At 40.6% G+C, this 27910-nt stretch overlaps 2 protein-coding genes across 3 annotated transcripts in view; both read right to left on the bottom strand.

Moving 5' to 3' along the window:
- Positions 1 to 11023: 11023 nt before the first annotated feature.
- Positions 11024 to 13833, bottom strand: LOC311259791 (endothelin-1). The gene is made up of 5 exons (XM_084357125.1): positions 13650 to 13833; positions 12760 to 12916; positions 12421 to 12534; positions 11775 to 11840; positions 11024 to 11689 (listed from the first exon to the last, which is right to left on the bottom strand). Exons 1-5 carry the CDS (start codon positions 13705 to 13707, stop codon positions 11638 to 11640), a joined length of 447 nt encoding a protein of 148 aa, XP_084213251.1. The 5' UTR covers positions 13708 to 13833; the 3' UTR covers positions 11024 to 11637.
- A 5591-nt stretch (positions 13834 to 19424) lies between these two features.
- hivep3b (HIVEP zinc finger 3b) overlaps positions 19425 to 27910 on the bottom strand; it is a 45708-nt gene continuing 37222 nt past the window's right edge. For both annotated transcript variants that reach the window (XM_084357073.1, XM_084357072.1), the window contains 5 exons: positions 27118 to 27263; positions 22828 to 23003; positions 22551 to 22652; positions 21154 to 21815; positions 19425 to 20994 (listed from right to left, as the gene is read on the bottom strand). In XM_084357073.1, coding sequence (XP_084213199.1) covers positions 20335 to 20994; positions 21154 to 21815; positions 22551 to 22652; positions 22828 to 23003; positions 27118 to 27263 — 1746 coding nt within the window. In that variant the 3' untranslated portion in view covers positions 19425 to 20334. The remainder of the gene's footprint in view (positions 20995 to 21153; positions 21816 to 22550; positions 22653 to 22827; positions 23004 to 27117; positions 27264 to 27910) is intronic.

Raw genomic sequence — 27910 nt, 5'->3', positions numbered from 1 at the left:
ATTTAATGCAGTCCCATCATTTGTTTTTTCCTTTAATAACAGAAATGGAAGAGCTTCTGTCACTGTGTCGGAGGGGAAAATCACATTTTAGGACAAAGCTCTTCAGCTGTACCTACCCATGGCATCAGTAAAGAAGATTCTTTGTTTTGTTTTTCATGCAGTTTATGAATGTTTTCTAAATATGTTCATGTCAAAGCTCTCAAATAGATACGTAAATGCTGGTACACCCCCACAGACCTTCATCCAGTGGCTGAACATTTGCACATTGATTGTCTCTGTTTCACTGGCTGCTGGCTCGTATTGCCACACTGCACACACGCTTACCTGCACAACAGTATATATTCTTTAACATACCCATACATATTTATACTACTGTCCATACTGTATGGCCTGTATCTGATCAATGGTAGCTATTATTTCTCTATTACTATTACATACACAGTGCAACCCAAGTCTCAGGTTCCAGTATTGATATACTGGCTGATATACCCAATTTTTTTTGAATGATCCCTCAAATGTGGTTATAAAACATAGGATGGAGGCAGGATGTTTCACAGTAAGAATAGACATTATTGTCTAAAATAATATCAGTGCAGTGAAACAGTAAAGATCAATGGGAATTTAATAATTATAAATTAGCCCAAGGAGCATGTTGAACTCTAACCTAAAGTTTCATATCGGCACATCCCAGACAACGTTCTGTCTGTGTCTCCCCACACCAATATAACTGTGATTGGCCAATAACAACTGACATTATCTGCAAACTGATATGTCGATCGGGCTCAAGTGTGCAACAATTATCCATCATGTCTGTATGTGAAAGGTGTATTGTATATATAGCCTATTCCTGGTTTCTTTTTTCTATCTTCTTTTCTATTTAATTGTTTTTCTTTATTTTGTTTTCATCTGCATCATCCAGTCCTTCTGTTTGTGATTCTTGAACTGCTGTAACAATTGAACTTCCCTTGATCCTGTCAATATGGTCTTATCTTGTTTTTCTCACCATATATTTTGCCTAATGTAACTGCAGCACATGTTTATACTGTATATAAGTTTACATTTTCTTAACTGCCCCCTACTGCTTATTCTAATTATTACTGCTATACTCTGCATTTTCCTGATTTTCACTTCTGGTTAGATGCTAAACTGCATTTCATTGTCTCAGTGCTTGTACACGGTGTAATAACAATAAAGTTGAATCCTATCTAATCTAATCTATTCTAATCACAGAGGCAAAAGTGAAACATGGTCAGTGGCGAGTCATAGTTTCTGTTTTCCCAGTGGGGTAAAATACAGTGTTTTACATTTCAGAGGGATATATTGTACTTTTAGCTCCAATACATTTATTTGATAACATTAGAGACCAGTTACTTTACAGATTCAGATTAATAATCAAAAATATTATCGACAAATAAATAGTGATTTATTACTCTAGGTTGTGATAAGATAAGACGTGATTTATTGGTGAAATCAAGCTACTCAGCAATATATTAAGTCATAAAAAAACAGTCCCACCTTTAATAGCTGCAACTTTAAAATGCCACTCACACATTAATGCATTGATAACGACAATCCAATAATATGATTTATATTGTTTTAAAATCGCACATTCTGCATAATGACCACACCACCCAGAAGAGTGTCGGCCAGTAGATGGCCTCTGTTCACCACAAACTCACTCCAGCAGCTCCTTCTCATTCTCAGATATCACATGTGGTGCTGAAGTTGCGCCTACAACATCGTGACGTAACACCATTGGGTGAAACCTCTGCTTAGTATCGTTCTGCCTGTGATGATGCTGATTTGAAGAGACAGACGGACAAATGAACTCCTTCTCAGCTCAACTGACAAAGGTTTCTGGGAGGTTTCTCACACTTTGCAACTGTGGTGGAAGGGTATAGTTTCCATGGTATACAGTCCAAAACTTTAATGCAAAAATAGTCAATTCAAAACTTTGCTTTAAGAAATCTGAAGTGAAGAGCTTTATTGATGAAATGCCATGGATACATATTGATTGTGTTGGTGGTAATGCATTAGCAGCAAGTGGAGAACAAAACTATTTGCTGTTTCATTGCTATTCAGTATCTTCAAACACAAATGAGAGTTTCCTGAAGCTGTTAATCAGAGCAGCAAGTGTTGAACTTGTGATGTTTTTGAAGTTGTAGGAGCAACTTCAGCACCACATGTGATATCTGAGAGTGAGAACGAGCTGTTGCAGTGAGTTTATGGTGAACAGAGGCCATCTACTGGCTGACTATGGTGATAGCAGGCTTCTCCACTGAATTCAGAGAAATGAAACCCAAGAGCAATACACACAATATACACTATGAGTTTTATCATAAATACCAGTGTGTAAAAGTCATTGCAGTTAGGAAATCATTTTGGGACTACATCATACGCTAAGAATTAATTAAAGTGAAACCTGGATAATAAAAGTTTTTATCACAGCACTAACACAAGGAAACAATTTGATGCACAAGGGAAAAACCCAATCCAATAAACTCTTCTTTTTTCGCCCCTGTGAGTGTTTGATGCGCTGCAGCAGCAGCATATCTGAAATCTTCCTGGTTCAGTAGTTGACCTGAGACCTAATCCATCATTTCCTTAATGTTTGAGATAAGGTATTGACTCTTGTCCTGATACCATGGTGCTTCAGTCAGCCTTTTAAATGATGAATCATGTTATTGTGAACACAACATGAAAACTATGTGACATTTGACCGTGTCCTATTATAAATGGATGGAGCAGAAAAACTGTAACACGAACAACCCGAGGGGATGAAACGTACCGATATAGTAACCGAGATGACGTTGGTTTGAACTTTGAGTTTGAAATGTTTAGAGTCAGCATTCAGCATGACACTGCATATATGCAAAGCAACACCTACAGTGTATAGTAAATGTTAACGTAAATGTTGTAAACCACATTATTTATCTGTAGTTCATTCTATTTTTAAATCATCGTTGCTGTATTACTGCAAGAAGGGCTGAACTTTTTAATTCAATTTAATTTATTTCAGAAAACAAAGCAAAAAACACAGTGTTTGCCAGCTAAAGAAGCTGTAAAATGTTTTTCTTTTTGATGATGCATCAGAATATATATATATATATGTGTGTGCAGTGATAAAGCTTATAGTCAATGCCACATTTTTGGGTGTGAAGGAGTGTAGGGCTGCAGCAATATACTGGTTTGAAGCTGTTTTTAAAACTGACGGACATCATACTGTAAATATCTACTTACAGTATCTATGGTATTGGATTCTACTTCATTCATGTTATTAAAAATATGTATATTTCAAGTTTATATCAAGTTCCCTGTCTGTCAGTTCATAATATTTTGTGAAATTCTAGTAAACCTATTTTCATTCCTTCAAAAGGGCTCTATAAAGCAATTTGTAGTAATTTACTTACACTGCATTAATCACTCTTCTCTGCCACATGAAAAAAGAGACCTTCCGAGTCTCTTTTTGTCCCCTTTATCCGCATGAAATTAAACTTACTCACAGATACCAGCCACGTATATATGATGCTTGATTTTTTTTTTTTCATCAAGATCCGTTGCATTATTCCCTTAGAAATTAACAAAAATGTTGAAAAGTGCCCTATCTCGCAATGTTAAGAAAGTGAGAAAAAGTTTGTGGATTTGACAAAAGTTAATGGGATCTGTTCTGGGCCAAGACCCATCCTCCATTCCAGTTTGGTCAAAATCTGTTCAGTAGTTTTTGTGTAATCCTGCTGACAAACCAACCAACCAACAAATGGACACAGGCGCAAACATGACCAACTTAGTGGAGGTAACATTTGTGTAATGTCATATATCATGATACCGCAGTCTACTGTACACTGATACTGATGTTGCACATTGTGCATGTTCTGTACATATTTTATCTCATTCTAATATTTTGAGATTTTTTATATTTTCTAACTTTTAACTTGTGTTTTTCATTGTAAATTCATAGTGGAAGGCAAAGAAAGAATTTCATTGTTTCTTTAACTGTGTAAATGACAAAAACGACACTGACTTTTCTGAAATGGTTATAGTACTTCACTCTGTTGAAACCCTAAATGACAGCTATGTTTTGCACAGCAAAAAATCTTTTTCATGTTATTAATTAACTGATAGTCTGGTGCTATCTCTTCGCTAAATAGAACTCATTAACATCCAACCATACATCAAAAATGAAACACTTTCCTTAGAAATATCAGTGATGATAAGAGCATGCTGGAGAGCTTTCCATGACACTTCCTCAAGCGAGTGATTAATAAGAGTCGTTCCTTCACTATCAGGGTTTATAACATCCCTCCCTCATAGTGAACCTTTGCACTTTGCCCTTTTATAATGTGTATGTAATTCCTGTCCTGCCAAGCCTGCAAATCACCAAGGTGCCACACAGTGTTGCACAGTACGGATTGTTCCTGCACGGGCTAAGTTATTCGGATGTTGACATGAACAGCGCAGGCAGCTGTCTCAGCCTGCTTTACAATAAAAAACATGATCTTGTGGCCTGGTGGTAAAGAACCATTGTGCTGCACAGCAGAGGGTAAAACACACGCTTGTAGAATCCGCCTCTCTTTGCATGACACGCTACAGTCTTTATATAAAACACCCCCCATTGTAAGTCTCCAGCAACAGTGTGTGTGTGTGTGTGTGTGTGTGTGTGTGTGTGTGGTGGCTGCTGGGCTGTTGCTTCACTGCACATTCTTGGGGAACAGCTGTGGGATATTTGACCACTGGCTCCATCAGCATTGTTCAGCAGCAGGTCTCAGTATCTGCTCTGACAGGCTGCTGATGGATGGGCGCTCATGAAGCTTTATGGACACCTGATAAAGTTCCACTCCTTTATTATAACCAAACAGTCATAAATGCAGCGGCACGCAACTAATGACTCATTATGAACAAAAGCAGGGAAAAGTGCCTCTTACAGCCACATTTATTTAATGATGTTGAAGCAATCATTTTAACTTGACTTATACCTGAACTCTTTCCCTCTGTTCACTCAGGTGAGAACATGAATGATACCGAGGCCTGTTTTCAGAGTGGGAACATACTGTTACAAATTGTGATCAGTGCTGGCCTGCTGTGACCTCCCCACGTTAGGATGACTGAGAACACAGGAAGCATTTAAGGAATTTTTACTGAGTGTGTGGAAGCAGTGTGGGTTGTATCTAATGTGATGTGACATTTAAAGCTATATATACCACAGGGGTCAGTACTGGTACAGTATATGAGTCACTGAGAGGATTATTCAGCGACCATAGAAACTTCTACCTACTAAAAATAAAAATGCCTTCATGAAAAAATACCTAAATCACCAGAAGTTGCTGATTCTACACCTGCCTCATAGCTCAGTGTCTGTTTCTCTCCACAATGTACACAAATCTTTCAGTTACACAGCTAACATTTGGAGCGCTGCCAGGTGAAACCTCTATGTGTTCATAATAGGAAACCACAGGACTAATAGTGGTGGTAGAGAACTTCATCTTTACATGGTACACACTGTACTTTCAAATGGTACATGTTGTACCTGCAGTATATTTCTCAGAGAGGATATCTATTAAATTTAGAGGGAGCAGATAGTCTGAAGAAAGTTGTTACGTGTGAGATTTTTTATTCAAATATTTATTATTAAGGACTTTTTGCCTGATGCCTTGATTGTGGACAGCTAAGAGGTGGAAACAAATCAAGGATGTTGGGATCACAATATATGCATTTTTAATTACTACACCATAAATAATTTATGCCTGTTTCAACTTAAAAATGTAAGTGAAACTGCTGCCTTAAATATGAGTCTTTTGTTTTTTATATAAGCATATATCTTTTTGGCTTTTAGCCAAGTGCCCATCACCCTGTGTTCCTCTCTGACTGCTTGTACTGTACATACCGTCCATGCTCACCCGAATGAGTAGGATGACTCAAATGTTAATGCGGTTTTCCTGTTTCATTGCATTGCATTTCATTCCTGTCATACTTATATATCTTTCTTCATAATAGGAACCACAGGACTAATAGTGGTGGTAGAGAACTAAAAAGGACACCTATTAGAGTGAGAAGGAAGGACGTCCAGCAAAGGGCCACAAGTCAGAATTGAAAAAAAGAAAAAGAGTTACCTCTTAATTTCACACAAAGAACATCTGCAGCTCCTCCACTGGAGCTACTTTGTTTCAGCATTTGTACAAAAACAATAATGCAAAACTCCTTCCAGTGAATATTCAGAGGTTTGAGAATGAAGGAGACTGAATTCAGTACTCATTTTTATCATGGTTCACAGTGGGCTGAAAATAAAAATTATAAATGGAAGTTTAAACTTACATTTTTTAATTCATTAGTTGATGAAAACTAAACTTAAAACACATCTTTTCACATCAGCCTTCAACCAATATTTAGTCAGCCCTAAATACTGATATCTAACTTTAACTTAACCTATGTGAACACACTTGTGTATATGTTGCGTATCTATACTTTCATCTGCATACAGTTTATACATGTTCGCATATATGTGCTGTCGTGACATCTGTAAGAGTTTATATGTGGCCAGCGTTTCTTTTCTTGCTATACCGTAAATACGGTAGGTGACAAATATTCTGTTTATAAGTCTCTTTTATAAGATTTTGTATGTTTAGCCAACATTGAGCTAAATGGATACTTATCTGTTGTTTTTATCACATGCACAGCTCTTTGAGGCATGCTTTGTCATATTGGGCTGCTCTTACTTGACTTGATTCCTCTGAATTCCTTTATGACTTTTCTTTTCAAACAGTGTTTGGGCCCCAGATTTAAACAAAACTGAGTTGAATTATCCAACAGGTACTTGTACCTGAATGAAGGTGACTGCTCATTGTTTTCCAAGGTGACACATATGACCTGTTTAAAAAGCAATTTACATAAGTAATTCCTCATTTACAGCGCACGCAGGTACGTGATGAAATTAAGTGTTATTCTTAACTTTTGTATCGCAGCTCTATAAGAATCTCAATGAAAAGAAACAAAAAACTATTTAGTAACCTGGGAGCCTGGTTCTTCTAACTTGTTTTCCTCATCAGTTTTGTTTTTTCATTTAACAACATTTAGAACAATAACTATTCACCTTCGACATAGTTCAGCTCTACAGTCATTTAATGTAGATTAGAAACAGCTAAAGGAGCCAAACAGCACAATGCCAGACACAACACAACAACCTGACCCCCAGGAGAGTTATGGGGTGACTGAGTTCTTCAGACAATGGCAATGAGAGGGACTTATCTGTGAGAAAGGCGCCGGAGAAAAGGTGAAAGTTTGCTTGTTTGGGGAAGAGGAACTTCCTGTTTTGGAGCTCGAAGTTGGCTGAGGTGGACACAATGGTTAGATCAGCCGTGTGAAGCCGACTGTACACGCAGTGTAATGTGGGACAATCAGCAGGTCACAGCAAAGTCTGAAGAACTGAAGCTGACAAATCTCTGCAGGCGTAATGTAACAGTGTGAGTCTCAGTTTGATGAATTATTATTAATCAACACTTACATTCATATAAAATGAAGAAACAGCATGTTACTCTGAACGCTGCAGCCTTTCAGGTGACAGAGGTTAGAGAAGAATCTGCAGGGACTGACCTGAGGACTTTTCTAGACATAGTTAGTCCTCATTGATATGTATAGATGTGTTTCCACTGTTTAAATAAAGACTTTTGAGTTACAAGGGTAACTTATAATGTGACTGCTGTCTGCTGTGAAAAGGGCCTGTTGTAATGATGAACTACAAAAACATCTTAATTCTAAAGTTTATGTGACTTTTTAAGATACTTGATGAAAAATTAAAGGTGCACCATGTGACTGCCCACTGCTGCTCACCATACTCAGTGCTATCTTTTGCCGAGCTTCTAGCTGTCATTAGCTAGATGGTTCTGTTAGCTGTGCAGCAAAGTGGCCCTATTAGCTATTAGCTGACTGGCTCTGAGCAACAGGGGAGGAACAGGACCGGGCTCAGCCGTCTCATAGTGAACACTATAACAGCTTCTGTTATTCAGTTTGACAACAGGGGACTAGCTGGTTAGCATGCTAACATCAGTAAACAGTGCTAGCCTACTGTGCTGTAGAGATGTTTACTGAAGTTAGCATGCTAACCAGCTAAACGTCAAAACTGTTGTTTGTTCATATTCTATTCAAATGTCAAAGGACCCAGCATGTGTGACCATTAATCACTTGGCCTATCCAATTATGTGATGTATCATCCATCAAATAATTAGTCTAATGATCTGACAGAGATATCATTAAAGTTGGTTTGATGGACAAACAAAGCTGAATATTTGCCTACATGTGATTTACTTTCTTCGGCTCACCGGAGATTTTCATGTGTGTGTGGTGACAACACTGTTTTAAGTTTAAAGTTGTTCACTGGAGTCTCTCCTGTTCCAGCACCATGGACAGAGTTCTGCCTTTGCGGCAGCCCGTACTTCCTTAAAGCTCAGCTGACACAGTTAAAAACCTGTCATCACTATCTCACATCAGTTAACCATTAATAAGCATTTGTCTTTGTTTCCATTTGATCTTTATCTCTTTACAGTCCCTGAATGCCTCAAGTTAAATTAAATGACTGGCCATATCTTAAACCTTCAATGACCACGTATCATTTCCGGTGATTAACCTGCGACTGGCCTGTTGCTTCCTGCCATTTCTCCACTTTAAAAATGTTTCCTGTTTTGCTATGTAGGACACAGACGACCATTCACTGTAAACCCAGAGAGTCAAGGTTATGTGAACAAAAGTAGAAGAAGATTGTAAATTAAACAGGTGTGTTGATGATCATGACGATGCACAGAAGTGTACACGTGATACTGAGCATGCCGACATTATAACAGTAATGTCAAATCAGGACTTACAACCTTTACAACAAGAGGCCGAGGGTAGAGCTGAGGAGAATGCCCTGATTAAATCAGAACCCGAGGACAAGGTGTGGTAGTGACTTGTCTATCACAAGTCCTTTAAGGCAAGTCTTGCCACTCGGCAGCCACCTTTGCCCAAATAAAACTGGGCATCTATCTAAATTAATGGGGAGAGAGCCGTAACTTCACTTTCAACGGTCAACGGCAAATAAAAACGACATGTACAAAATCAAACCTCAAATCTGATAAAAACCGCCTCAGAGGTTTGGTGACGCTGCCCCAAATTAGGTTTAAACACCAACTTCTGATGACGTCAGACGCCAGCAGCTCATCCCACCAGAGCACTTGAATAAATGCAAGTCTAATGTGTGAATAAGCAATCTATGGTGTTGTGCACTTTTCTATTCAAAATGCTTTAAGTGATTTGTCTCCTCTCTTATAAAGCATATCCTGCTTTATCATGTATTTACTGGTAGGGAAGGGAAAGGTAGCTGATTGTTGAGTCTCATGCCAGGTTAGGGTAAGGGCATTGGGTTAGGATTACGGGCCAAATACTGATGTCTGGCGTCGGCATTTGATAACCTGGGAATGAAACTCAACACTCAACTATCTTTCTCCAGAATCTCCTTCCGTAACTTTAACTCTAAAGGACCGTAACGTACAAAATGAACATAATGCTGCTCTGCAGAAGACTTGAAACTAACTGTTGAGACCATATGCTCATGAGGAAACTGTTTACTGAGGTGATAAATCCAGTGAGAAGTCGTGTCATTTTCTCATAAGCTTACAGACTTCTTTTTGAAACCAGTGGAGTGCAGGCCATCGACAAGAATTCAGGTTTAATGCACACTGGATTCTGAGCTCCATCCATATTTTATTCAGTTAGTGGTTTAAACAAACCTGCAAGGTGAGAAGCATGAGTGTTGCATAACTCTGCCCGATGGTGTCACTGACTCCACTGTAAATACAGGCAGCCTGTCTGTGACATTGTCTGCAGCCAGGCTGCAGTTTTGCTCAGGCCTGTTTCAAAAAGATGGCTGCAGGAGGTGTCTGCAGGAGTAGGCTGAAGGAGAAGTATGACAGGAATGAAATGCAATGCAATGAAGCAGGAAAACTGCATTAACATTTGAGTCATCTTACTCATTCAGGTGAGCATGGACGGTATGTACAGTACAAGCAGTCAGAGAGGAACACAGGGTGATGGGCACTTTGTACCTCTCTCTCACCCCCTCAGCAAAGTTACAAAACGCTGCATTCTTTCCACAGATCCCAATGATAACACCGGCCGCGCTGCCTTTGAATGGCAAGCAAACGTACTATTGATGTGAGCCTTGAATTCCTGCACCATTCATCCATCTCAGGCCTCCTTTTGAACTCAGAAATGTGTTTGCTTGTCACACATTTCAAGCGTCTAAAAGATTTTTTTTCCCCCCCTCAAATGATTCTTCATGTTTAGTTTCTTTACAGCTATGACAGTGCACTTTACTGAGAAAAGGCCATAAATCAGAAAATAAGAGATAAAAACAAGATGTGGTCAATTTTCCTTTTTGTTTTTTGGACTCAGAACAAAAAGCTCCTGCACATTGCCCTCTTCACTTAAAATCAGGGAAATTTAAAAGTGCAAAATGTATGATTTTTTGTTTAAAACATTAAAAAATGAACATACATTATCAGCAGAATGTGAATGAATAACAGTTTTAACCAAAGACATCTATGTGTTGTGTTGAAGAGATATCTACTGAGGTTAGCATGCTAACTAGCTAGCCCCATGCCCGAAAGCTCCTGTGAAACACTCCCCTGGTAGCCCAGCTAGCTGCTAGGTTAACTTAGCTAACAAGCTAACAGTAGCTACAGTCATGGGTGTATAAAAAGAATACAGTTAGCAGCAGTTAGCAGTACGTTTCATTGCAAGAGAAGAGGACAGTGTATCAGAGCTTTCTCTTCAGGTTTTGTTGGGTGTTGGTCTCCTACGCAACTGTCGATCCGCAAATTATCTTTACAATTAAAACATTTGACAGACAGATAAAAATTTAAAGACACAGGTTTGATTTGATTCAAATTTATTTTCTTAACACATTTCATAACCTCAGTATTCTACATGACTTTTTTCTTTACCTTAGGAAAAATAAATACATTTATTTTAATTTTATTAGAATAATAAATCTGATGATCCGTAAAAGAAAATGCATGTATTTAACAAAATAATGAGTGAACACATGCCATGTATGTGATAACTGATTGTACACAGAGAGAAAAGAACTCAAAAGTCATACTTAAAGGATATCAAGCTAAAATATTACATTATAACATTATGACATTTTTTATCTGATTGCCATTAAAATGAATTAATTTTAAAATACTTTAAAAAAATGTACTGCAATACAGTACTTGAGTGAATGTACTTAGTTACATTCCACCGCTGCCTGTACATGCATGTACAGTATGCATGTCTATCTTCCTCTCTTACATCCGTCTATGTCAGTGCTGGCCTGGCCTGTCTGCACTGTGACACAGAGTAAAACATGACCAGTGGTGCAGCGTGTCCTCTCCTGAAAGTTGCTCCTCTCGATACTGATCCTCCACATCCGTCTCTGTGATGTGTTTGAAGAACTCTGTCACATTTTCCACCCTCTATCCCCGGGTACAAACAGACATCTCTGGGGCGCTCCGGCCTTCCTGCATCGGGTCTGTCAGCGGCCCTTTGTTTCTCGAAGGAGTGTCATTTGTTCAGGTGCTGGCTGCTGTCTTTCTCTCACTGTCGCTGCCTCAACAGCCACATTGTTTTTTAGTGAGCGTCCTTTGTCTGTGCATCCAGAGCTCTCCTGCTGGCCACAGATCTGAGGGACAGGAAGTCGGTCAGATTATTAAGTTAAATGTGGTCAAAATGTCAATAAAGTTGAATTCTTGTTATTCAAATCTCACCGTAGGATGCTGAGTATGTTGTGTTGACGTCTTTTTACAGATCTCTTTGGGGAGGTGACTCCAGGGCTGCACATGAGAAGAGACATTATAGTTGGCAAAAAAATAAAAAAGACTAAATACATACTGTCCTTGACATTGCATTTTGTCACTTTAAAGTTTTATTGATATTGTTCTCGTTAAAGAATATCTAACTTATATTAAGGCAAGTTTTACTTTTTTACACTCTCAGTCACCTAAAACGAGATTTATCTTTACAAGCTCGCTAAATGCTTTACTTTACAAGAAATCACTGTCACTGTTTACCCGTGAAGCCTCCTGTCTCAGCCTGTCACTCACCCCCCCATCTCTGCTGTTTCTAGGTGGTGACACTTGTTTGGCATTTTCTAGGAAACAAGATATCTTTTAATTGCTTCTCAACTCCTACACGCTTCACTCCTCGGGGCTCAGAGCCAATCGGAAACAGGCTTTGTGCACCAGACAGAGATCATTCCACTCCCCCAGGCCTCGGCTGTATGATTTGATGATCATAGTAAGATGGGACTAATGATACCACTCCTTGTCCTTCACAAAGAGCAATAAAATTTGCCTTTTACTCTCACGTGGGCCCTGCTACATAGTTGTTTTGGATGCTCGGGCCTTGACTCACCTCTGACAGCAGAAGCTGGTGCAGGTTTGATCATCCGGGTTGGCACAGGTGCAGCGGCAAGCAGACCTCCTGCGTCTGGACAGAGTGCTGCCGAGACCATAAACTGTCGTCTTACTACAGAGAGAAAGACAGACACGGTGCCATGTGTGGGATATAAACATTGTGCAGACTTTGCTCTCTGATACTTCATGCACCTCCCCCCATTTAATTATACAGTGATATGATAGCACGTGTTTATTCTGGATAAGAATGCTAATGCGCTTCTGTGTTGCATTTTTAATCATCCTGACCAAAAGTTAGTATACAGAGTATGCTGCATGTGTGTCCTCTCATGCTCACCTGGGAGTATTGACCCAGATGATATCCAGGTGGCAGAAGTAGTGGCACTCAGAGTCCAGTTCGCTGCTGCAGGCGCAGCGCTTGGTCCTCTCTCTGTGTGTCTGGACACCGTCAGCAGCCTCCACCTCCAGCTGTTTCACCACCGGTAGACTCAAACCTGGTTAGAGATAGAGCCACTCAGTAACGGAGATCCAAAGCACCAGCATCTGTCAGTGTTTTACTGTTTTTTTTGTTTTGTTTTTTAAAAACAGATGGATATGTTACATCACCACAACTTGCGTGTGAGAACATGAAAAAGCTCATCAACCATTCTTCACAAATTCTTCCTGCAAAACTCGTCAGTCTTGATCTTTTACAGTGAGCAAACAAATGTATTTACAGGATGGATATGCATGAATTCCTTTCATGTCAAGGTCTCACATCTCACATCTACTTCGTCTTCTATCGTTTTTTGATTAAAAAACCCACACAAATTCAAGAAAAACACCTCCACTACTACCACTTGTGCTTGAGTTAGTACAGAAATCAGTAACAAACTGTCTGGCAACACTGAGCAGCAGTAAGAATCCCCTTCAGATCAAATGAGCAGCTTCTGTGTGATAAATGGATCCTTTTATGTGTTCTGGGCTAGCCAAAAACACACATGTGCACCAACATACAGTGATGGCCATTGCTGTTCAGTGTGGCTGAGATAAAGTCTTTCACAACACTTCTAACAAAAACACACAGATATAGCAAAAAGTTGCTAACATTCTCTCTTTTAACATAATTGAGAAAGCTCTTAGATTCATGTAAAGGATCAGAAGCTTAAATCTAATGTCATGCACATCTACTAAAACAAAAACAAATGTAATTTTTTTTAGAATATATCTTACGAAAAATAGGCTTACCCTCCTGCATTGAAGCCCACAGAGTGATGAGAAGAAGCGCGCTGGTGTTGGCAGACATACTGTAGCAGATAGCAGCTGGGCGAAGCTCTGCAGAGAGATGATTATCCGTACAGTCACAGCTGTGTTGTATATGCTGCTGCTGTTTGTCTGCAGGTGTCAGAGCTCTGCCACTCTTATCCCTCCTCCTCACATGATGTCATGAAATAAGCTCCACCCACAGCTGTTTGCCATGGAGCCACAGTGTACGACCCCAGGGTGCTGGAACCTGTGACACATTCCAGGAATATCTGGTGCTTTGCAGCCTCTCCGTGACACCGCTGTCACCTGCTGAGTGACAGCGGTGTCTGAAGTTTACATTTGGATGTGGGAATGTCTATTTCCTCGAGCTAGAGAGATGGAGGAGGACATGAGGTGAGAGGGATCACCTAATGTGCTGGAGTAAAGAGATGGAGGCTGATGTGTGAATATGGAGGAGGAACAAGATAATGGATCCCAACAGTGATCACTGGGAGCACACATGGGAAGAGATAATAGGGGGGATGCAGCGATATGCTGGTTTGAAAAGAGGACATTTTAAATTGGAACAAAAAATAAAAAATCAAGGTTAATCAGTGATATCCAGACACGGAAACGTAAATCACAAGACCAGAGGCGGTTTTTTTTCCATATCTAACCTGTGAAGCTCCTGATACAAAGACTGACATGATGTCATGAAATGATTGTGACCTTTTAATGTATTCTGCAACTGAATCAACACTTTTAGAAATTACTGAAAAAGACCTGATTTTGAGCAAATATGGATTAATAAACCTTTTGACCTCCAAGAACGTATGTACTGCAGTTACAAAAACTACAACTATGAGTAACTTTTAGAAAACAATCATTAGCCTATAAAAATGTGATGTTACTGAAGTTAGATGCCGCCATTCAGCAAGCTACTGGACTTAATAAATCAGGTGGCTGGAATGTAGGCTATATTTTATGACAATTATATATATATATGTATCAAATGAAAATGTGACGACGTCAAAGCAGCTTCATAGTCGCCCATGAAATTAAAGCATTAAACTTTACTTTTCTTTCACTGCTATCACCGCTTTGTTTTTAGCTGCAGCGGGCAATGACAAAAATCTTTGCCAATTACTTTATTCCATGAATAAGATAAGCCAGTGACAAGCAGAAAATAGATCACTGTTAATAAAACTATACCGAAATGTATTTTTGTTTTTGCTGTAGACGCAACTGGACTAAAATGTTAATGATGCATGTTATTTCGCCCAATGGTGCGTCTAGTCTGTTAGTCAATACAGAAACAATACATCACTATCATTGATTGACATTTACAGATTGATGTGACTTGTGCAGATTCCCAGAATCTCAGGTGATGCTGTCCCAAACCGACAGCGAGTTAATGACAACAATGACATTTATAATTTGTAATTCAGCAGAAAGGAAAACACAATGCATCGAAGAGAGGGAGGTGGGAAGACGCCCTGCGGCTACAAATGAAGCGGGAAGAATAAAACCAACCTCAAGAGACTCTTAAAGCTGCACTACCCGGCTGTATGAGCCACGGTAAGTTAGCTAACCGTAAGACTAAGCATATATATTTGCTAACGTTAAGTAAATGTTACTGGACAGGCGACTAAGTCAACTTGTGGCAACTGTGCTAGCATGTCCAATGTTTTAGCCTGGCTGGAAGACGCCTTCAAAGCTTGTGAGTGAAACATGCAGGGCTTGACGATTAACGTGAACTTCACCAATTCTCATCGTGGCGTAGGTGAAAACAAAACATGTGAGGCCTTATTTTTATTTCTTTAAACCAATCACAATCGTCTTGGACTTCACAAAGCCCAGGATGCAGCGACAGTGCCCCAGCGATATAGTGTCTTGTTTTACACGTGGGCGGCGGGACCAGGCATTAAAAGGCAAAGAAAAGGTAACAGCTGATAGCTTGTTTTAGTTCATACTGCTAGCAACCATAGGGTTAGGATACCTTTTCTTTTTCAGCGGGCAGATTGCTAGCTCTGGGGTTGTTTTTGTTGTATCCCATAGCAACAGGGATTTCAAAAACAGTAGGAGGCAGAGAGCGGAAGGGAGGAGAGTGTTTGCTGAAATATGCGCCCAATGGCAGGACTTCATCCTGTGAGTCAGACTAGTAATTTGTTGACTGTGTGAGTATAACTGTCATAAAATAAATTAAAGAGTTACACATGACTGAAATGATGGCTGGTGAGGGCTCACATACAGATAAGCAGGCTGCTCTTCCCTGCCCCTCTGGCCCTATATGCTGCTGGTCATGTCCCACCCACATGGTGCCCAGTGTGCAGGTCAGCCGTGCCAGAGTCATGCAGATAGCCAAATGGCAGCCCTCACTCATGTAAATACAGTCGATGCATGTTCAGATTATTAGCATGGATATTATCTTCGCTGCCATCATTTCCCATAAGAAGACAGGTCACTTTTATGATTGGGAAATCATTTTCATTTTCACCTCTAAGCTGAGATCATTTTTGTCCGATGGCAACCTGTGAGCGTCAGTCGGTGCATTCGAGACAAATATAGATTGAAAGATAGACATGTAATCTCTTAACATAGTATGTTCTGTTTGTTATAGTTTTTACTATATACTAGAGGATTTTTTCATTTTCATTTTCCTACTATGGATAGTTTACTTAAAGGGGCTTATAATCCGTTTTCCATGAAACACGACACCTGAACATATAGAGCACAACAGAGAGCAGACAGAACGCTTCCTCGCTGCAGTGGGCAGCGTACTAAAACATGTCAATGAAAACACTGAAGAGAGCAAATGAAACTCAGAGGAGGACAAGTGGGAGGACAGAACAGAGGATAGTCAATACAATGATTTTGTGTTGTATAATAGGGAGACCGGTTATGGTTGTAACACTTTTTGCTTCAGCGCTGGTAACTTACTGAATTTCTAAGTTATTGTGAGTTGATGTTAAATACATGGTGTTCCTTGCTGCGGTAAGTTTAACAATTAGACAAAAGAAGCAAAACAGATGCAACACCATGCAATATGCTACAAAATGAAAATGGAGTAGGAAACCTAAGTACATAGACACAAAATGTTTTTTTAATTTGTCTGAGCACCTATGTTAGTATTCAGTTCTACTCTGGTCTCCAGTGGCTAACCTGTCATGAATGCTTACCTCATGTGGAGTCAGTTCATAGCACAGGTCTGCTGCCTGAGTCAAGAAGTCAGCCAACGCTCCTGCACCTCAGAGAAAACCTGCTTACTTGTTGGTGCTCTTGTAACTTACACTGGGAAGACCACTGGACCCCTGGTCTCTCAGCTTCTGCAGTGATATGCAGTAACTGCTCGGTGTTACATGGCAGATCCCATGTGTGTCCCATGTGTGCAACTGATCTGACTGACTTGCCCTTCTTTGTGACCTCATCAGAGCCTGTTTTTGAAACATTGGCAGGCACATCTCAGAAGAGAAAGATCTACATTGACTGATTTTTTATGCCTAAACAAACTAAATAAACAAACTCTTTTTGTTTTCATGACTGAATAAACTGAATAAACAGCGTTCTGGTGACCTTATTTTCCTCTGAGAACAGCTATTTCAAATATTTCTGAGTTTGTATTATTACCTCATTAATATTTTAATTATATTTTAAATTCTAAATTTGAATTTCTCATAGATCCCCTCATTCAATATCATCTCACCCTGTTTTCTTCTCCTCCCAGACTCTCAGAAGAAGCGTTATTATTGAGCCGATCAGGATGTACTAGTGTCGAATATATAATCTGCCAGGCTTCCGGTGGGGAGGGCACAACATTTCCCTCTCACCTAAATATTTGTGGAATGTGTGACATGGTGGATGAGATTGCCACACCAGAGGTTATAAGTTCAGTCCCCTCAGGAGCACAGATGTAACCCCTCTCCCGTCACATCAAGCAGCCGTTCCACCTCTGAAATATGGATAGCGAGTAAAAGTGATGCAAGTGAGAGGAAAAGCCAGGGAGTCTCTTTTTGCTCAGCCACGCTCCAGTGTGTTCGCCAGCTTCTGTCCTTAACGCAGGTGTTTATTTTTAATTAGCAACCTTACCTCCTCAGTTCACTCTTCTGAAAACATTATCAACCTCTAACCCTTCTGGCTCGGTGCCGTCGACACGTACAGAGCTTTGAAAATGGAAGAGAGCTCATTCCCTTCAAACTATTTTTGATATGGGTGTCTAAAAATACAAGTGCCTCCCCTGTTGCCTGTTTTATAACATTTTCTGTGGAACGTCAAGTCACAGCAGCAAACATCTCTGGGCTTCTTGTCAACACACTCGCTGCTGTGCCTAAGTCAGCTTTACGTAATCCACGTCTTGCTGTGCTGTTAAACATTGTTGTGCAAAGCACCAGTGACAGTGAGTGGAAACAAAGACACTGCAGGGATGGGAGTGATACATTTACAGGAATATTGTTTGGTGTGTGCATATTGTTTTATACTCCTTTAGCTGCATGTGCCAGGGGTGATTAAAATAGTTCTGTAAATTGGATGATATAAAAGAATGATGGAGGGTTTAATCTTTGAAGGATTGAAATCAGCCTTTGGAAATGATAAATGAGTGTCTTCATCATAAAAATGGGCGTGTTTCAGGACTGTTTCCAACTCATCGTTGCAAAAACGAACACACAATTGACCCACATAGCCAACAGAATTTATAGACATGTTATTGAAGTTTATGTTTGTTGAGATTTGATAAGGTGAATTTCTTCCGAAAGGTGTGTTCACCCTCTTGAACCCAATCAAAACTAAAACCATGTGAACAAGAATGCAAAATAACACCGCCTCCTTTATCTAACATATCATTCCTGCATGGAATATGATAATATTTGGATGGATACCTTGATGGTTGGTGATTTAGTAAGGACATCTAGTGGTGCCTCTAAAGGAATACAGCTGCCTGGCTGCTTCCTGAAGAGAGAAAAGCTCAGCAGGCTGATAATTGTGGGTTTATATCTGCTACTTAACCCTTGTCACATGGTGAACAATTAAGGAAAACGCCTAAATAAATGAGCAGAGAGGCATCATAAAAGGAGACACCACAGGGGCTCTAGATCAGCTTGGAGAGGATAAAATGTAGGCAGTTATAGTTTCTGTGAACCACTGATACGTTCACATTTGTATGCGTCATAGGCCTACATAACATAACGTATCAACATGTCTACAAAACATGTCATATCACATTTACATTACATGATCATCATGATCATTTGCGGTGACAAAAAAACAGATATATTTGATGAGAAGTCGGGAAATATTTCACTAAGACTGACTTAACATTTTGAGGACAGGTAAAAAAAACAATAACTTTCCTTCAGAGAGAAACTACACAAAGTACAACCAAACTTACCACCAACTACACCAAAGTAGAAGCCAAGACTAAAATATCACAAGACTCATAACAAAGTACCACAAACAACCACTGATATCACCACAGGGTATCACAAAAAGCTACCATACAGAAATGACAAAGAAATGAAAGCTTCTTGTGTTCTTCTTCTAACCAATTCTGATGCGACCAGTTGGACACTCAGAGATATTCACGTTGTGGTTTTAACGTGGTTTCTTTGTCAACGTTCCAACTTCCCTGATCTGTTGTGGAAAACCGATCCAATGGTTGATAACCCGAAGAAATCTTTCAAACAATTCCTTACACACCCACACTGTAAATAAAACTATTGCAGCCAAAGCATGATACTGTGCACGTGGTGATGTGAAAAAAAAAAACAACCAACCTCAGGGGAGTCTGGTGCATTTTTTTATTTCTTCAATGACTAGAAATTTAGCTGTGTGTGAAATCTGCAGGGCACTTAATCCTCCGGTACCAGCCAAGCTCAATTCCTCATCTCTGTCGCCAATTCAAGTCACAAGAACATCATGAAAAAGACACACAGATGTAACAAAAACATCCTTTTTCCAATAAAAAAAAGTAAAAAAAGAAAAACAACCTTGACACAATGATCATTGTCATCAAATAACAATAAATAAGGAGCGCTCTTCCCTGTACAGAGATATAATCTAATCTAAAATCTTTTGTAATAAAAAATAGAACTTCAGTGCAATTCCTTTGACACGTTTCTGCTGCTCCTTCAATATCTCCGCCATGCGACGCTCTGTTACCCTGGCATTAAAGCAATGGAACAGAAACAATCAAAACACCAAATATTAACCCTCCCGAATGACACAAAAAAAGCAGATATAAAATTTCACAGCCTTTCTTTGTCTATCTGTACTGTACATCTCAAAACACAAACCTGGACAGAAAAGGCACAAGTAACTACAATTTGTGTAATACTGGACAAAATTTGGACAAACAGAAATTGAATTATTTTTGATTAAAGATTTTGGTCATTTACAAATTTATACATATTCCTTTTACATATATTCAAACAGACATTAAGATTACCAGTATCAATAGAGATACAGGAGGGATATATTTTTATATATATATAATTTAGATATATATATAGATAGACATTATTTTTACAAAGAAAAAAGTGCATTTTTATAACAAACCTGAATATTGCCAAAGAACAAACATTTAAGTTAACAATAGTATTGAAAACTGTATAAAAACAAAGCAATAAAAAACAAGACTAGTGTAGCAACCAATAAAGCAAAATGGGATGCATGATGCATCAAGGTGTAGACACTGTTACGTGCTCTGGTCTGCTCTGGCTGAGTCTCCTTTAGCTCTTCCCTCCACCCAATCACCACCAGAATGTGGCTCCTCCCCCTCTGGCTGCTGTCCAATGACACGCGAGGCTACGGGGGCTGCTAAACTGAGGGGTGCTCTTGAACGACTGTCTCTGACGCTGCGTTCGCTGGTCTCAGAAGCAGACCTGCGAGTGTGGGCGGAGCTATGTGAGCTGCCATATTGCTTTGAGTCTGTGGTCTCCAACTCCGGTTTGGAACATGTTAGTGCTGTGCTGAGAACGCACCGCCCTGACTGGCTGGTTCCTGCTGCCTGGTGCTCCCACCAGTGGTCTCCAGGAGTCCTAAGCCCTTGAGTTCTGGGGGTCCCGCCCCAGTATGAATCAAATCTGGCCAGTGATGGCCCCTCCATGGGGGGAGACGTCGGGGACGAGGGGGTGGTAGGGTGGGACCTCGGTCTGGCCTGTACCATTTGGATCCCTCCGATGGGGATCATCAGGCAGGGGATCTTGGCTTGTTGGGAGTGCATGGGAAGATGGCTGAAGATGGTGTCTGTTGTTTGGGTGCCAGAATAAGCCTCACAAGTAGAAATACGGAAAGCAGGTGGAAACAAGCTGGTTTCTGGCAATGCTGTCCCTTCTGCTGCTGTACCACCTTTCTCCTGTAGGGGGAGCAAAGACATCATCATTACATTTCATAGACTCACTCTGTCAGTACAGTCCTGTACACTGAGATCATCCTAGACGGAAAGTGCAGAGGAAATCCAGTACATTGTGGTTGTTGTCTATGTCTAGGCACAGACCCAGTAGAAAAGACTCACCAGTTTTAGATGGCTACCCTTTGTACCTGGGCTCTCCCATGGCAGGTATCCAGGGGTCCTGTGCTGTAAACCCAGTGGCAAGGGAGGAGTCCGAGCTTGGGGTGACCGGTAGCAGCTTGGTGAAATAGGAAGAAGAGGAGAAAGGGGTCTGATGGGAGACGGTCCTCTTTCAGGGGAGGGCGAGACATGCCGGCTGGGTGAAGACAACTCCGTCCTGGGGGAGAGGCTGTGGAGGGGTGACGACAGCTCCAGACGTGGAGAGAGGCTGCGGCTGGGGGAACAGCTCTCACTACTTGGGGAGAAAGCTCTCGGTGATGCCTTCCAGCCCCGCCGGGAGAACAGCGCTCTCCTGCTGCCTGGAGAGGCAGCTCGTCTGCTGGGCCAAACTCCCCTTGGGGACAACTCCGGACAGGGACTGGGACTGGTGCCTGGGGGCTCAGGTTCAGGAGTGCCCTGCTGAGAGTGCTTACTGCAGCTGGAGTGCCCTCCTGCTGATGGGTGGGTGTCTGACGAACAGGAGGATGGCGGGTCATCATGGGACTCGTCTTCCTCATCGTCATCGTCATCTGTGTCGTCATTGTCCTCAGACTCCTCCACGTCAGAAAATTGATGTTCCTCCTGTTCCTCGGAGCCACCCACACGTTCATCACTTCCTGCCGTTTCTGCAGACAGAGAAATATTCACTCTTTAAATTATATCATTTTAGATCTATATTGTACACTTTCAACCTCCTGTACTGAACCTACAAAATCGTGACAAAAATCCCAACATCAAAACACATTAACGGAACAATTTTCAGGAACAAGCACAAAGGGTTAGGACAGCGTACTGTGTCTTTCTGACAAACCTCACCCACCACCCATCAAACCCATGTTATAAATAGACTGAGGATGAATAGAACTGAATTTAATTAAATAGCACCATGCCTCTATTCACAAACTATCTCAACAGCCTTGTGAATGAAAAGGCGGTTTAAATTGCGTGTCCTTGGCTCAGGTGAGTGTAGTCTGTCAGCAAGAAAGAGACGAAGAGGAGAGAGGAAGTAGAGGAAGGTTAAAGGGGAAATCGTGAGGTGGCTGGCTTTTTCTGGGGACGGATGAACGTGTTGGAATGGGTGCTGTCAAATGCCAGCAACACATCCTTGAGAACAAGGTGAATTCGCCAGACAGTCGCAACTACATCAGGAAACGTTCTGTATTCGTCATTCATTTAGCTTCTGCTTTTCCACATTTCTTATGCATGGCCAAAGGGAGGAGAATAGAACATGGTGTTGCATAAGCTGTCAGTGCTGAGCAGCTACAATTCTTCACAGGCACAAGTTCATCCAGCTGTGTACCAATATTTCTCTGCAGTGGATGGGAAATATGTGAGATGCCTCTCCATCCCCTCTTAAGTACCTGTTTCCTCGCTCTCTGGCTCGTCAAGTGATGACTCAGATACTCCCATCGCCTGGCATTTTTTCCCATGAGCCTTCGACTTCATATGTTTAGTAAGGTTCCCTATGAAGGAACAAGAAAAGCACATTAAGATTGCCCTCGACTCGCTGAGCGTAAGGAAAATGAGGATATTTCAACAACAGAGGAAATATCTGATAACTGCACTTAAAGTTCTAATGAAATAGAAAGCATAGCAGTACAAATCATGTTTCAAGTGACTTGTAAATTGTTCCCTTACCTTTGGTTTTGAAGGCAAAGTTGCAGTGTTTGCAAATGTATGGACGGACATCTGTGTGCGTTCGGATGTGCTTTTTCAGCATGCTCGGCTTCTTACAGCGGATGCCACACTCTCCACATATGTACTTGCCCCTGCCGCGACCTCTCACATAAACATACTCTTCGTTGGATTTGAACCTAAGTGAGAGAGAGAGAGAGAGGACAAAGAAATAGAAAGACAATTAGGATTAGCATGGTCATTCTGAATAGATACTGCCATGTATAATAAAGGCATACATAGTTTCGTACCAATCCTACAGTGTGCCTTGGGTTGTTTTTGGAGGACTTGCATTTTACATTTTTCACTGACACCACATTACACCCATGATGTGAGCCCTTCAGAAGATGAGATAGTTAGGATTACTTTCATATGACTGCCAGTTTCACTGTATCGAAAACATAGTTGCTGACTACATAAAGCTTTTTGTTGCCATAAATTGAATTGCATTTAAGCGTGAAATTTACTTTTGGCCACATGAGAGCATCGGAACAACCTAAAACACAAATATTTTCACTCTTGTGAAGTTGTGTTTTTGGCAACCTGTTAGAATTCAGTCCAATATTCTACTTTTCACCTTATTTTGGTCTCCACCAGCCCTTAGACTGTATCTGGCTCTTTAGCTGCTAAACGCATGATAATGTTCAACAGTTAGTTTCTAACTTGGCATGTCTATCATTTGGCGCTGGGCAGGAAGCACACAGTGGGTGTGTATAACTGTTTTTTGTGTGTTATTTATTTTTCCTAGACGCTTGATAGTCTTCATTATTTTTATGTTTATAACTCACAAGTATTCTTTATGTTTATTTTTATTGTGTCTCCTTATCTCTAATGTTTTATGCTAACCAGATGGTTTTTGTGGATGCAACTTCCATTGTAGCTCATCCTTTGTGCAGAACACTGTGTTTGCTTATTTGTGTTTTACATTACACTGTCATGTGACCCACTGTTCTCATAAAATATTGATATGTGCACCTTTAATAATAATAATGAATGTGGATGTGGGTTTATGTGTAGCACAAATACACACACGCACACACACACACACACACACACACACACACACACACACACACACACACTAGGAAGAGAAACTGGGAAACAAGGCTTTCTTTATGGAGGCGGGTCGGGGAAGCCCCACCAAAACCCCGGCAGCACTGAGTCCCTTGGCTGTTCCCTGCACTACACCCTGGGCACACAGAGAATACCAGCTATTCTGCTGTGACCGGGTGGCCCAGCCAACAACAGCAGCAGCTAAAGAGAGGGAAGGGAAGCCTGGCTATGGCCCACAACCTAAAATAAGCACTATAAAAATCAAGCAACATTTTAAGGTCTAGTCTATAAAAACATTGTTTATACACAATCTGGGTGTTTACCAAACGGCTATTTGTGGACACAGTGGACCACAGACATTTTAAATCTGAATGAATTGTCCTCTATGCAAAACTCCATCTGCTTTCACTACTCATGAAGAGATGCACAATCCATTCTGAATTGTAAATATCCAATGTGTACTGACTGTGTTTAATTACAGGATATGCGCCACATCTACAAGAACCCAGGCTGTGAATGCTCCCAGTTGTATAACAGAACCGGCAACAGCAAATCATAACAAATTGTTACACAAATGTAAAATAGTCTCAACAGTGGCATTATGTTGTATTCATTCAGGAGCTGGCTACTGTTTACTGGCATGTATTTGTTGCCACTGCTAAAAATATCCACCCGCATCTCAGGAAAAACAAGGCAGAAGTTGCACTTCACACATCGAGCATTAAATCAGAAGCCCGTCTCTCGCTAAACTCAACCGACAATCTGCCCCTGCTTGTACTGTAGCTTCCTGGCTGCCATGGCAGATTGGTGGAGAGAATACCGCTTTCAAACAGGGTGTGACTGATTGATAAAGTCATTGAATATCAAGGCAGCAACAACTGAATAACAGTAAAAGGCAGTACTGCAGGGTACAGAAACATATTTTGATCATTATTTAGACAGAAAGGAGTACATGGGAATGGCTATGTCAGTTCACCAGTATGGTTATAGCATTATGACAAATCTGCAGTGTTGCCACTACTAAGATGTACACTATGAAAATCAATCTGCCTGTTTTAACAGAATGCAGAAGGAGGCGGTTCAGCTTGTGTTCACTAAGAGGGATTAAAGCTGTTGTTCCACTGACTTTTGCTGCCACCAAGAAGGAATAGCCATGCTTTCTTATTTGCTAAGACGTGTTATTGAGGGAAAAAGCTGCCTTGATCCAATATCTGTTTCTTTAGCTGTGTGAATCTAATAAACTCTAGAGACCCCTGCACCCCTCTTTCTTAAAGGGATTTCTGTAATTGGATCAAGATGAAATCGTGCAGGCCAGTGGAACATAAACAAAGCTGCATACGATCCATATTCATAAAAAAAATGAATATGCTTGTTCTCTGCAATAAAACGAGTGGCAGACAGTTGTGATTTCAATGTGTTGACAAATGGGAGACAGGGATAATGAGTCAGGGTACAACACATTCAGCTGTGTTCAAGAATAGCTGTGCTTATTTGCATGCACAGAGAAAATACAACAGGACATCAAGAGGTGCAGGTACACACAGAGAGAGGACACAGAGAGAATGAAGAGAAAATAAAACATTGGTGAGTAAAACTGCAAGAGCTGCCAGAGTGGCACAGGCAGCATGAACAGAAGGAGGAGGGTGGTATGATGAAAAGTGAAGACTGTAGGCTGTTTATGGATGAAAATGCACACTTCCTCAATGTGTGTAATGGGTGGCTGCAAATGATAAAGACTGGTAATTACTGCCTTATCTACTGTTAAGCAGACAACTCCTTCACACTCAATCTGTGTGCACATTTACACAAAACACAGGACTTAATGTGCAAGTGTTGACACACACCACACACACACAGTCATGTTTCCATCACTTTTGGGGACAGTACACACTACATAACTTACATTCAGTTCCTGGAGACTTATGCTAACCATAACCATAACTTCTCCTTGCCTTACCCTAATCGTAAACCCTCACCCTTAAATTTAATGATTTACATTATGGGGACTTGCATTTTGTCCCCATAGGAAAGATGGGCCCCCACAGCGTGGTGTGTAAGTAGATGTTCCCACAACGTGGATAAAACATGTTCACACACACACACACACACACACACACACACACAATTGTGTTTGCATCCCTTTTAGCGACATTAGACTGACACACACACATTTATTTTCTGGAGACTTACCCTAATCATAACCGCAACCACTACTTGCCAAAGTCAAATCCAAAACTAAAACCCTAGTCTTAAACTAGGTCTAAAATGTAATTATTAATATTATCAGGACTTGAGTTTTGGCCCCTTGAGAAAAGTGGGTCCCACATGTATACAGGTTTATGTCCCCAATACATGTCCACAAACACACAGATACACACACAAACTAAACACTTACTTGCGTCTTTAAATACCTCTCATAAATATTTTCCATTCCCATCAGAACATAAATAAATAATGAATACCAGTGTGTTCTGAAATTGACATTAATTGGGAATCTTTTACCCCTTCTTTTCCATCTTCCTCTTTTATCCATATCTATCTGTACCACAGCTTCAATGCAAATAGATCTGCACATAATCAGCAGCTGCATGGGGAAACTTTGAGCTCTAAACACAATAAACTGAAAGACGAGAGGCTGCACTGGAAACAATCACTCAGACATTTATAGAAAGAACAAATATGTAAATATGTGAATGCAGTTAAGTGTACAAATGCAGACAGGTTTGAAGACAAACAGTTGCAAACACTGCACACAATCATAACTGCTGATTGCTTGCAGATTGCCTCATATTGTTCCCCTGTGTCTTTTCAGTAAGTTATGTAACTGTAAAAACAGGTATTAATGAGAGTCTAACAGTGAAGTTGGAGACAACCTTTCCCCCCTCGATGCACACACACATACGCACACTTTCCAAATTAACACTTCTAAAACACAGACACTCATGCCAACAGCAAGAGGAAAAAGCTTGGCTACAGGTACAAATGAAGTCCCTGCGGGTTCCATTGCCTCCCATCTGTTACTGTAATTCTCTATGTGCACTCTAGTCAGCTCTCCATAGTCTCTGTTTTTGCTGTCAGCGGGCGTTGGTTTGTGACAGAACAACAGATTACTTGTGTAATGAGGCACCGTCATTATTCGCAAATATTGATTTTTGAATTAAAAGATGTGCATTTTAACAGTTTCACTCTTGTAGTTCTTACCCGCCTTCAAAGATGCGAACACGAGAAGCCTCGCTCTGTTTGGAGGTGGAAGGCCTTTCCTCTTCTCTCATCTCTTTAGTGTCCTCCTTTTCATGTTGCTGCTGGTCCTTTACTTGAGTGAGGGTGCTGGGTGGGGTGGCATGTACCTACACTCAAGACACATAGGACATTTCAAAACAACTTAAAATGAAGTGTTAACTGTTTTATTGTTAAGATTTAGTCCTGTACTCCCATAACACTGTCAGACTCATGATGCAGCAGTACCAGAGATATCGTCTTTTTTATTCCATGAATTCTTTCTTGTTAGCTAGCAGTGGCTAATGTAACCTCGAGCTGTTAGCCTCACACAGAGATGAGGAGCAGGCTACAGAAGTTTGGTGAATTCACTTCTTTCTAACTCCACTGCCCCAGTTTTTGTTCATTTTTGAAACGTGTAGGCTTGAGCCTCAATAGCTGCAGGTAATGCCACCTGAGGCAGTTTATCAGATTTTGCTCCCTTTGGAGACACTAAAGGCTTATACAACTTTCACATATGCAGTAGTACTTCCTCAGACCTGTAGACAGACTTTGATGTTTGAAATTGTGGAATTACTTTTAAACACAGTCAGCGAAACAGAAGTCTACGTGGACCAAAACAAATCATGTTTCATTGCATTCAAAGACCACAGTTTCCAAAATCCATGACCTCTTTTCTCATTAAAACATTAATGCTGGGTTCAAGAGTAAAACATACAGACTAGTTAAAAAAGACAGCATTTTTATATTCTACAGAAGTTCATGGTCTCCACATGAA

This window comes from Pagrus pagrus, assembly GCF_965226575.1.
Source record: "Pagrus pagrus genome assembly, chromosome: 7".
Classification (NCBI taxonomy): domain Eukaryota; kingdom Metazoa; phylum Chordata; class Actinopteri; order Spariformes; family Sparidae; genus Pagrus; species Pagrus pagrus.
The sequence above is the reverse complement of the archived record's forward strand: the minus strand, read 5'-3'. Positions and strand labels throughout refer to the sequence as shown.